This window comes from Lepisosteus oculatus, chromosome 12 (genome assembly GCF_040954835.1).
Source record: "Lepisosteus oculatus isolate fLepOcu1 chromosome 12, fLepOcu1.hap2, whole genome shotgun sequence".
Classification (NCBI taxonomy): Eukaryota; Metazoa; Chordata; class Actinopteri; order Semionotiformes; family Lepisosteidae; genus Lepisosteus; species Lepisosteus oculatus.
The window spans coordinates 10,972,887-10,984,735 of record NC_090707.1 but is presented as its reverse complement, the minus strand read 5'-3'; the positions used below and the strand labels follow the sequence as shown (position 1 = coordinate 10,984,735).

The following is an 11,849-nucleotide window of genomic DNA, read 5'->3' as shown; positions in this document are numbered from 1 at the left end:
AGTTGTTTTTTTTTTTAATTAAGGAAGGTACCTGCTAATTCACAGAAATAGGGGAAACTGTCCAGAATTTTCCAGCAAGCAGGGAAAGTACCAGTGCAGAAGACTGAGCGGGGGGGGGGGAGACGAGTGGCCAAGCTCAATTTCATATAACTAAAAATTAATATAATCAAGCCACAGTGGCGCCACACTTGATATTATTAGTATAACTATGTAAATATGTATTTATGATGCAAGCAGATGCATTATTATACACTTTATAAAGTACACAAAGATATATTTGCCACTTACAGCTGATCACATCATCTCCCTGTGTGAACTACACCTTGAAGGGGGCTGACCCCCCCTTCCTCCTCCCCTGGACAATAGGAGAGCAGAGTTTTACTAACAATGGACCTGTTTGCAATACCCATGCTGCCCTTCACTCACTACATTACCTTAGCAGAAAGGAATGCTTTTTTTTCTCTTCCTGAAATATCTAAGGGGTGACATCATTCTGTCAGGTGTAGTTTTCCTGTAACTTGATCACAGCAGATAAAAGACCATATGCATATTGTCCCACTATCCAGGCGATGGCTCGTACCTTAAAAATCCCTATTGTTCAAAAGTGAGTTTCCCATTATTACAGCGCTCTCATGTGCTGTGATCACTGAGGTAAATTTTAATCCAACAGACCCAATTTTCACACCCCTCTATAATGAGATGTTTTAATATACTGTATGAAAACAGCATAGTATATTTAAGAAATGCACAGATACTATACAGTTTCTTATTTATATGTATGCGAAAGAACAAATGTCGGGCAAAATGTCAAAATGTCATTTTGTACATGGGGGCAAGACTAAAAATAAGTACAGCACAGTTCAAACAAAACCAGTTTGCTTTGCAACCTGCGGGAAGATAAGGCTTCACATTTTCCTGTTCCACCCCAAGATCTACAAAGCCAGGAGTCAATTTATAACGCAGGAAGGCTTGTGCTTTTATTTCCATTGTATTTTTTTTTTTGCTACTTGTTTTTTATTCATTCCATAGACAGTCTTGCTGCGAGCAATATTTCACAACATTCACAGCTTAAACACACAGTGGCCTCCTGCCTGGTGGAGTTGCTTCTCTCAGGAACCTTCAAAACAGCTCAAGGCAGACAACCATGAAATGCCTAAGGTTTCACCTCATTTCTAAGAAAAAAAAACTTATGTCAGGTTTCTCAAATGTCTAGTAACCCTTAAACAGACATGTGATCATCTCCAGTTCAATTCTGAAAACCATCTTTGTCATCAGAAACCCCCACAACCCACACAAAAACAGTTGAGCCGAAATAATTCTGAAAAGACTTATGAACAGCAGAGACAAAACATATTTAATTGAGATCTTTTTATCTCAGCACTATGAAGCCAATACTCCATCTTGAATCCACTGCTGAATTGAACTTTTCACTTGTGCATTTAGGATCACTCCTGTGTAGTAAAACTTTAAACCTCACTTTCAACATTTTTTCCACAAAATCACTTGATATACCTTTAAAAAAACAGTCAAGGAAACTTTTTTTAGCAAGGTGCTTTCCAGCTGAGACGCGAAACTTTGATGCTTAACTCCATTAAATGCTGGATCAGACTCCATGACATTTTCTAACTGCTTTATCCCAACCAAGGGTCACAGGGGAGCTGGAGCCAGCTGGGTACACCCTGGACAGACGCTAGACTAACCCAGGGCACATGCAGACACAACACACACTCACACCAAGGCCAATTATCCCAGAAGCTAATATAACTACCAGTATATTTTCGACTGTAGGAGGTAACTGCAGCACCAGGAGGAAACTCACATGAATGTGGGGAGAACTATACAAACTCCACACAGGGTTTGGAGCTATTCTCCAAATGGATTCAAATTAATGAAATGTCATGAAAGACAAATTAGTGCTGGGAGCAGCAAAACAAAGTAGACTATGCTTAAAAACACAGAATGGACATGAAGACAACAGGACGTTCTACTGCATTTCCAAAATGACTATCCTAACAACATTCGTTATATACAGTATTTTGGTAACTTCATTCAAAATTAAAACTTTGGTTTATAATACACATGCCATTGCTACCAGAATATGTTCTTATACGGTACGTGTATGCATATCTGTGAATGCATATACAGTATACTGTATATCACACATAGAGAGTCTGAAATAAAAGTATACACAGTGCAAACAGTGAGCTCCAGGAATATGTACTCTTCACTTGAGGTTCAAAAGCTTTCATTCTCAGCTGTAGAAATACCCTATATTTATCTGTATGACACTGAGAGACTTTCCTCTCCCCCTGCTTCCCCACCTGCCCAGGGAAACAGTATACAAAGTAAACAATGTTCCTTATTGCACTGAAGAAACCGATGCAAAAAAGCAAAAAGAATAAAGTACACACTGAATTACTAGTAAACAATCCTTGACCTTTTTAGGTCTCTAGGAAACTGCACCTGACCTCCTCTATTAGTTCAGAGCTGTGGTAATGCAAGGGGCAGGGGCACAACAGCATTTTTTTGGGGGGGTGGTCAAGGCTTCTACATAAGACCTCACTTCAATGTATTGCAAATGCTATTGCTTGTAAAGTCATAAACAGCTGAATAAGTAAAATTTCCAGCAAAGCAATTAGAACCCTCAGTGACTAATGCTTTTCATCACCATAGAACATTTCCCAAAACAACCAAACAGAACAAGCTTTCTTCCATTACAAATATTTACACCTTTTATAGAGGAGAGAAATCTTTTCTTGTGCTTTTTAAGGTGAATGCCAGGTGAAAAAATGTAAGAGTTCAAGGTGAATATTAGTTTTAGAACCGTCTGCATGGATGGAGAGCTATAGATGTGCGTTTCACTGGCACTGATTCATCTTAGTGGCTCTGAGCTTTTTGACAGAAGGCAGCCTGGTCCTCTTCTCCAGCAATACAACAGGCCTGGAGTGAACGTCCACCACATTGTAAAGGAACTGTGTTGTTTTAAACTTAAGAAATCTCTCGGTTAAAAAAACATCCCAACAAAATAAAGGCAAAACCAGACATACACAAGACTGGTGTGCTGAGAATAAATCAAAAACTGAATAATTCTTATTTTTACACATGAAAAAATGCTTTTGGGGGGGCTGATAGCACAGGTTCAGCTTCTGTAGTGTGTGGTGGGATAGTCCTTCAAGCGCTGCTGGCTCGATGGAGGGAGTCAGATGTGTGGTACATAATTCAGTATGGATCTTGCAGAGTCTTTAATTTTCCTCTTAGATAGGTTTCATTTGCCGGGACTGTCAGCAGATAGTCTTTAAGCTGAGTACCAGCTGGCAGATATCTCTCATGCTGCCTGTGAAGAGCATGGCTGATGTACAAGTACATACAGTATGAGAAACTGTTGTTTGCATCTCTTAGTCAGAGGATGGAAGTAAGGTGCATTTTACATCACTTAGAACAATTTAAGGATTTACATTGTAAAAGGTTGTATTTTTTAAGCACATCTATCCATATCAAATAACTTAACATGGGTAACAACCATGGAGGAAAAACAGGCATGTCATCCATAAAACTAGAAACAGCTCTTTGAAGCAGGAAGTAAGCTCAGGACAGCACTTATCCACTTGAGGCCAAAGCACTGATCCTTAGGATTCCTTAAATGGAAAAAAAAAGATAATGAGGTATTTATAACCTTCACCAAATTCTGGAAGAAAGGTTGCCAGATTCATTTTTTTCTTCACATTTATAGTACATATACATGGCATCCCTGTGAAGATGTAAAAAAAAGAGTTCTGCACAATTTAGAAAAATAAAGTACTTAATTTTGCTATATGCATCAACATAAACTCTTGCAGTCAAGCTCTATCTGCTGCTCTGCATGGAAAGCACAAACTGCCCACATTTGATCTGGTTGTCCAGCCGCTGGGGCTGCCCTCAGGCTTTTTCCAAATGATGAGCCAAGTGAGAGCTGCAGTCTCACAGGGCAAAATCTTCAATGGCATGTTCAGCAAAAAAAAGAAAGACGTTCTCCCTGGTACGGTTCAGCGTGAAGCTCAGTTTGAGATGCTGAGTATTCAAAGTGAAGGATAAATGGAATCCAGAGTGGCTCAGAGTGCTTCCAGGCCCTTCAGAAGTCCTGAATGACTCTGAAGTGGTTGTCCAACGAGGGGGGCTCATCCTCGAAGTGGAGTTTGCAGATCAGGGGTGCCCCCAGCTCCTGCAGTGTCCGCACAAAGCGCCGGTGCTCCCGGCCCACCCAGGCTCTCATGGGGTCGTGCACTTCGTAGGGCGTGACGTGGGCATGCAGCCCGATACCGCTGGAAGCCAAAGCCTGCAGGGCCTTCCTGTCCGTCACCCATGTCTCGCTGCCACCTGGATGCCCCCCGTCAAGCCAGTACATGTCCCGTATACTTGCTAGGAAGGCTGCAAGCTCTGGGTCAGCCTTGGCGCCTGCCAGCTCATACACCATCTGGTTCAGAACCACGCAGCCCTTGCTGAAGCCTACCAGCGACAGCGAGAGGTTGGGTGGCAAAGGACACGACACAGAGGTCACATTGCTAGGGCCAGAACAACCATTTGCGAACGGGCGAGAGTTCTGTGAGGGACAGTGGTGCAACAGGATGCCAGCTTGTTCCATGGCATGGCTCAGAAGACCCTTCAGGTGCTGGAAGGCACCATGGTTAGGCGAGTGCTCTGGGGCCCCAAACAGGTTGCTCTCCACAAAGTTGTCATAGCAGCTGAACTTGTGCAGGTACATGCGTGCCGCTCGCACTACCCACACATGGTGCCCAGGAAAGCGGTGCCCCAGCAGCAATGCCACTCTCTCCAGGCTCCAGTGTTGCCACTGCCCATTCTCCTGGTGCTTGGACATCTCCTGCTGGAAGTTCTGGAAGTGGGGGGAAAAAAGAGACACAGGTGGGTCAGTTTGGGTTGTTGTCTAGTTTTGATTACATTTTGATTGGAAATACAGCATTGATTCATTGGATAGCTGTGTGCGTTGCTGTTGCAGGCTCGGTCCCCTTGTTTACACCGAAAGGTTATTTCCAATTGCAGCTCATCAGCAAGCTAAACAGAGACATATGCAGAAACAAAGGGGATCATTCATAGTGAGCCTTGGTTCTTCCATTCAAACCTTTACAAGTTTTTATTCCAATAAATTCTTAAATATTTAAATGATCTTTAACTGTTGGGGTGAAGGACCACATCTGACCAGAGCAGATGATGAGGGGACCCGATTCAAGTATTCAAAATCCTCAATGGCACTGTCAACTCAATTGGCCATTGTGCAGTGCTGTCCTAAAACAAAGAATTAGTGCTCTATTTCTACCCTCACACAGTGCTGCCTGCTGATCTAGAACCATTGGGTTACCTCTATGCTCACAGACTGCTACCTATAGATCTAGAACCAGTGGGTTACCTCTACCCTCCATGCACTTCAGTCCACGGGTACAAAACATGTGCATCACTTCTACCCTCATGCAGTGCGGTCCTCAGACAGACCAAGCCTATCCCTTTTGGTATTCCAATGCTGCATCCCTGGCAGGAGGAGAGTGAAGATGCCAGGACAATGTGGCCATTCATCAGGGAACCGAGTCAGGGGCTGCTCCTGGCACAGCCTTCAGCTCATCCACAGAATACTAACACACTCTGGGAACACTGACAGGGACCCTATTACTCATTCAGCACTAAGTCCCGTAACACACCATGTGTACTGGGTTATTGATGTCCTTTCCACCTTTGTTCTGTCTGTTAGTGTCTTATATAGCAAATTATTCAAACCCTTAATTGTTTTCCTGCTTTTAAGTACTTTAATAGTGCCATGAGACTATGAATAAGGCAAGTACTACATAATGAGTGGCCTACTGCTCTTCTGCTTGTCTGACTCTCTACTAACCTATATAAATCTTGCAGCTTTAAAATGATCGTTTTAGTGCTGTAAACTGTCTTCCACACTGTAAACAACTTAAAACGTATGTCATTAGCTGACGGGTCTCCTGGCTGTCTATGTTGCCAATAAAAAAGGATCAGACTTCAGACGAGGGAGGAGAGATCTAATCAAAGACCACACGCAGGCAGATTATAACAGTCTGCCAGACACGAATTCTGTCTTGAAAGGAGTAATAATACCGTCCTTGCATTTATACGAGACCTTTCATTAAAATGGAAATCGAAGCGAAATAGTGAATACGCACACAAAAATATCCTGTTACCTGTTAAGTTTTTATAACCAATAAAACAAATTCAGAGACGTAAATGATTTGAAAAACGACGCACCCTTTAAAGCTCTACAAGTCTTAAAAATATTATGCCCTCCATTACAAACATTTCGTCAACCTCTTTATGCGCACAAATATTTCATACGTCAATAAAAGTTAGATTAACAGATGCTACCTGCAGACAGACTACATATCAGATAAACAGCTTCTACATACAGTAGTAATGCCTGCTAGTGCAACTGACACCGACGACGACAAGGAAGCATGTCACGGATTCCATATGGTATCCCAAACCTGTATATCCCCTGGGAAAAATACAACATGCTGGCTCGCATCTTCCGCGGTATGCGTCTCAGAGCTGCACCGACTCAGAACTGCAGTTGGGCGGAGAAGCAGCATCTCGTTCACCCGGTGCGGCTCGAAGCCTGGGACTGCGGGCAGTCTAAACCAACGCTGCTGGCTGCACTGGCCATCCGGGTCGCCCTGACGTGGACTCGGCCCCGCAGTCTCGGAGAAGCCAGCAGCGGAGCTCATGTTCCTGGCTACGGTAATGAGAGAGAGAGCAGTGGCGGCGGTTCGGATGCTGAACATGTGGCGGAGAAACAGGGCTAAGAGATGTCGGTGCTTTCATATATCACCCGTCCACTGAGAAGGCCCATCCTCTACCAGCCTATGAGGGGGAGAATTTTTTAATGAATAGCGACACCTGCTGTATGGAAAACATATAAACTTATCTTCAAATATAATCTTAATAAATATCAGTCATATAATAATAATAAATCATATAAAGATTTCTGAATTGTTACTTGTCCTTTTTTTAAATGGCGCGCAACTTTACATAATGAAGTTTTTTTTATGACATCAATGAAGTATGTATACACATAAAGTATAAGAAAAAGCTTCTCTACGTTAAGCAACCAGTTTCATAAGGGGGCGCTAAAAGGGAAAAAAATGTTTGTCACGGAGTAAGAGCAACTCGAGCCCGTGACATCACACGTTACAAAGTTTGCTACGTTGAGGTTTCAGCAAGTGTGACTGTAAATCCTTTATCATACTATGGCAAGTAAGACGCTTTTATATTACTGGTTACAGGAGTGGGTTAGTGCACACTAGAAGGTTAACAGTCAATGTTCTTCGCCTAATCTTTGTGCTATGTGTAGTTTATTGATCTGGTTGTACGAATGAACAGTGCTTTAAACTTTGATAGCAAGACCTGTTAAGTCGCGACGACATTTTCAGTTAATTTTCGATGTTTTGTTTTAAAATATTGAATATTGTAACGTTGTGTTACGGTCGGCAAATTCAGCCGAACACATACAGTAGGAGTCGACAGTGTCTTTTTCTAACAGTGTTTTAAGTAGAACACCGTTGTTAAATGTAATTGGATAACAAATAGAGCGGTTTATGATTATAACCGGAGTCTGCAATAGTAGTAACATTCGATTATGCTAAAATATAAAAAACACAATACACAAATACATAACGAAGAAGAACGTTGCAACTTCCATTGTAGTAAAACGTTTCTAGATTTGCACATTAGTGAAGTTCTGCATACAGCAGTGTTGAACTGTGCAAAAAAACATCTTGACATGCGACAAGTAGCTCCCAAACAAGTTAAGAGTTTACGCAAGTAAGTATATTTATTACTGCACGTGATTTCCCTCACCCCTGCTTTTTTATAGGGTAATGGCTGCTGGGGTGGGCCGACGCCTGGCTGCCTGTCTCCTGAACATCTCAGAGGCACGAAGCAAAGAGGTAGTGGAGAGGGTGGCCAGGGCGGCTGTCTATGAAAAGCAAGGTGAGCAGACGTGACACAGGTCACAATCCCACACGTGTACACATGAGCAGGACTGAACCCACAGACAGACATACTGTAAAAATAGATTAGTTTTTTTTTTTTTAAATCTGAGCTCAAGAGTTTTCCCGCATCAAGAATGTCAGCCTAGTGAAAAAAAAACTTAGGTTCTCCTAGAAAGCCCCAGTCCAGTGAAGGAGTGAACTGAAGAGATTTTTTGGAAGACTATTTTATTTCCTCATTTCCTTATTTGGAGATCTGGTGCATAAAGTTAAAATATCCATCCTTTCATGGGGAGTCGCGGGAAGTCGGAGCTTATCCCCGCAAGCAATAGGCGCAAGGCAGGACACATCCAGGACAGGAAACCAGTCTATTGTAGGGCACGCACTCACTCCAGGGCCAATTTTCCCAGAAGCCAGTTGACCTCCCAGTTTGTCTTTGGACCGCGGGAGGAAACCAGAGCTCCTGGAGGAATCCCATGTACATACAGTACGAACTCCATGCAGGTAGCAGCTCCCTTAATTGAACCCATAGCCTCAGCTCTGTGAGGCAGCAAAGAGAACCACCATGCCACTGTGCCACCCAAGTTAAAATATACCAATGCTTTTTTAAATAAATGACTAGAATTTATTACTTCTGTTGGTCAGTTGGATACCGGTAGTGTATTGGCTGTGATGCTTAGGGGTGACGCACCATGTGATGCTGGGTCGTGAGTTCTGGAGTGCACTTGACTGTGAGCTTCTCACCAATGATGTGGCAGACCAAGCATGTGAGCCCAGCAGGATGTGGGTTAATGGCTTTGTGGTTACCTAGGCTAATAGTCTGTCATGTGTTTTCAGGGGGGAGATGTGAGGGGATAACGGTGCTCAACATCTTCAGTGACCATGACTACAACCGCTCTGTCATCACCATCGTCGCCACCATTGACCAAATCGGTACGACACCCGAGTCACAGCTGTGCTGTGTAGATGCATTTACAAAGCAAGTTTGGTGTAAACCATACTGAGGTCCAAGGCAATTTAAAGCCTAGCAAAAAACATAAGTACATTATTTAGTCATTATTTTATGATTTGCGAAGAATAAATTATTTTGTCATTTCCAGACGGCCACGTGGCTGAGTGAGTGTTCCAGGGCCACAGACAGGTTCCTCTCCACAAAACTGTCATAGCTGCTGAACTTGTGCAGATACATGTGTGCAGGCACTACCCACAGATGGTGCCTAGTGATGCCCCTGCCCATGTGAGGAAAAGGTCACACGTACTCCCAATTTCTTCTTCTTGCAAGCAGGGGGAGCTGTAAAAGAAAATCATTTTTACAGCAGAGACACGATTATCCGACCTTCGCTTATCCAAAATTCGGTTTTATTTTCGAAGCGGCACTTCTTACGCTGGACAACAAGAGGAGGCAACTGCTACTGATGGCATGTTACTCAGACGCTGGCGAGGCCTTGCCGCAAGGAAGAGAAGCACATCTGGGAAACAGATTCCAATCACTCATTTTTTAAAATAATCACTAACAATAGTTCTGTAGTCTGTTATTTTAGTATTAAAGTAGATGAATAAATCAGATTTCATACTTGTACTGTGCTTCCATTAATCTATGATCTATCTACTTAGTTTCCGCATTATCTGAAATTTTCAATCGGTCCCGTTTAGGTCGAATAATCGCAACTCTACTGCGTATCTGTTTCTAAAGAACATAATTTTCTTTCATAGCAGTCTGTTTAAAGGAGGTATGGGCTGGGAGTACGTGTGGCCTTTTTTAATATTTAATGGAATGGACACCTTGTGTCTGTTGGAAAGAAAGTTGTGTACTAGGAGAATGTTTTCTATTACATGGCCTCAAACATAATATTAGAATAGGCCACATTCATGAACTACATTCTACCACAAAACAGATGTCACTTTTTTGATAGAACAAAAAAAATCTGCCATCCAAGCATAGTTTCAAGAAAACTTGAAACCCAAATTTGTTTTTTTCTTTGAAAGAAAGGGTGTAGATAAATTGGCTGTAAAGGCTTTTTTAGATATCTGAGGTGTTTTTAACATTAAACATTAACGGGAAAGAGTTTTTCCATGTCATTTGTATCAGGTGGAGCAATAGTATCTGCCTGTGTGCAGGCCTGTGAGCTCATTGACATGCGGCGGCATTCTGGGGCTCACCCGTGTCTAGGGGCGGTGGATCTGGTGCCCATATACCCGCTGGGGGAGTGCGTGGGGCTGGAGGAGTGTGGGCAGGAGGCACGAGGTAAGGGGGAGGCGTCAGGAACAGAGTGGGGGAGCAGGTGACCCCGTGCAGGAGGGGCAGTCACTATAAGAAAAGACAAGCCAAGGCAAATGTGGGTACACTACACATCTATACTGTCTTGAAGCCTGATTTCATCAGATGACAAAAGCAATATTTAGTAAGACAAAAGACATCAGAGAGAAAAAATAAGTTTGTTGCTAAAACTGGTGTTGGTATACATGTAGGTAGCACTCTTGACTTGAATGAGTCTACTAAATTTTCCTTTTTTAAATTTTGCAACTATAATACTCTGGGGATGAGAGCTTTCACTGTTTCCCTGAGTTGCAGAACTAGTAAGGTCCTCAGTGTATTCATCTTGCCTTATTTTCCCTGCCTTTGAGCAGCAGTAGCAGTGAGCCTGACAGAGCGTGTTCCAGGTACCAGTGTCTTCCATTTTGGGTTTGCCGACACACCCCAGCAGTGCAGTTTGGTCCAGAGAAGGAAGGAGCTCGGCTGGTTCCAAAAGAACCCCGACCTGCGTGCCATGCAGTCTGATGTGGGGGCGATGCCAGGCAAGAGATACGGGCTGACAGGTCAGGACTGGCATGTAACTCTCCAGGGACGAAACTCTCACTGCAACACTGAACACAGTTATGTGCTGTCCTTCTCTCCTCCCATGTTCTCATTCATTTTTGTACCCCTTTCTCAAACACACTGTATCGACTCACCAGCACCCTTTCGGCCTTTTCCTGCTATTTTTCCTGCCTTCATGCATTCTGAAGAGGGCAAATGGCTTCCAGTTATCTGTCACCTTTCCTGGTCTGACTCCCCCTTTCTCTTCTCACTTCCTGCCTCTGTCCTCACACTCTTCTCCGTCCTTCAGGTGTGGGTGCCAGCCCCTACGTGATGAACTGTAACGTAACGATCAGCACAAGTGCTGTGGGCGTGGGGCGCCAGGTTGCGGAGGCCTTGCGTGGCTCCAGTCCAGGTGGAGTTCCAGGACTGCAGGTGATGGCTCTGCCACACGAGGGTGCCGTGGAGATTGCTTGCAACGTGGAGAGCCTGCTGCGACCACCGGAGGGCCAGGAGGGCTGGCCTTCATACTGGATACAAGGACGGCCGTACTGCTACCCTCCTGCCTCACTTATCACTGCCCGCGTGGCAGAGCTGGCCATGCAGCACAGAGTGGGCACACTGGGCACTGCATTGGTGGGGTTCACCCCCGAAGAGTGCAGGAGGCTTGCAGAGCATGCTCTGGCACAAGGGGTGGGGGAGTACTGGAGGGAGCAGCGTAAAGTGCACATGTGATGCTCGAAGAGAAAACATCCTCTGTCTACTGACAGGCGAGATATTACTCCCCTTAGATGTTGTGAGGGGTGGAAATAACTCCCATTGCAGGTTACGTGTTGCAGGCTCCTGCATTCAAGCCAACTTTTAATGACTTATATTTCATGCTTGTTATTCTATTTTGAGGAACCTTGCGTACACATTTTGTTTAAAAAAAAGTCATATTTTCTTTTCTCCTTTGTATCAGTGATGTGTAAGAACCTGTAATTGATAAAAGGCTGAAACAATTTGCCGATCTGCCTTCATGCTATCTGGAACAGAACTATTGAATGTTTTTTTTATTG

The 11,849-nt window shown here is 43.6% G+C and overlaps 2 protein-coding genes across 5 annotated transcripts; one reads left to right on the top strand and one right to left on the bottom strand.

The window, feature by feature from the left end:
• Nucleotides 1–748: 748 nt before the first annotated feature.
• Nucleotides 749–6,865, bottom strand: c12h2orf69 (chromosome 12 C2orf69 homolog). The gene is made up of 2 exons (XM_015358799.2): nucleotides 6,492–6,865; nucleotides 749–4,867 (listed from the first exon to the last, which is right to left on the bottom strand). The coding sequence occupies exons 1-2, from the start codon at nucleotides 6,786–6,788 to the stop codon at nucleotides 4,109–4,111; spliced, it is 1,056 nt and encodes a 351-aa protein (XP_015214285.2). The 5' UTR covers nucleotides 6,789–6,865; the 3' UTR covers nucleotides 749–4,108.
• Nucleotides 6,661–11,792, top strand: ftcdnl1 (formiminotransferase cyclodeaminase N-terminal like 1). Of its 4 annotated transcripts, none has more exons than XM_015358802.2 (6): nucleotides 6,661–6,744; nucleotides 7,880–7,995; nucleotides 8,832–8,927; nucleotides 10,084–10,239; nucleotides 10,623–10,811; nucleotides 11,102–11,792. In XM_015358802.2, exons 2-6 carry the CDS (start codon nucleotides 7,884–7,886, stop codon nucleotides 11,524–11,526), a joined length of 978 nt encoding a protein of 325 aa, XP_015214288.2. In that variant the 5' UTR covers nucleotides 6,661–6,744; nucleotides 7,880–7,883; the 3' UTR covers nucleotides 11,527–11,792. The 4 variants fall into 4 exon arrangements, with proteins under 4 accessions (XP_015214288.2, XP_015214287.2, XP_006636508.2 ...); XM_015358801.2 differs by lacking the exon at nucleotides 6,661–6,744 and adding an exon at nucleotides 7,150–7,256; XM_006636445.3 differs by lacking the exon at nucleotides 6,661–6,744 and adding an exon at nucleotides 7,152–7,260.
• The last annotated feature ends 57 nt before the right edge of the window (nucleotides 11,793–11,849 follow it).

What these genes read in the sequence shown, in the direction of transcription:
- c12h2orf69 (XM_015358799.2), bottom strand. Translation starts at nt 6,788, where the DNA reads ATGTTCAGCATCCGAACCGCCGCCACTGCTCTCTCTCTCATTACCGTA. An exon ending in TTTTCCCAGGGGATATACAG is followed by an intron (nt 4,868 to 6,491) that starts GTTTGGGATACC and finishes CCCCACTTCCAG; the next exon opens with AACTTCCAGCAGGAGATGTC.
- ftcdnl1 (XM_015358802.2), top strand. Translation starts at nt 7,884, where the DNA reads ATGGCTGCTGGGGTGGGCCGACGCCTGGCTGCCTGTCTCCTGAACATC. An exon ending in CGCCACCATTGACCAAATCG is followed by an intron (nt 8,928 to 10,083) that starts GTACGACACCCG and finishes CATTTGTATCAG; the next exon opens with GTGGAGCAATAGTATCTGCC. An exon ending in GTGTGGGCAGGAGGCACGAG is followed by an intron (nt 10,240 to 10,622) that starts GTAAGGGGGAGG and finishes GCCTTTGAGCAG; the next exon opens with CAGTAGCAGTGAGCCTGACA.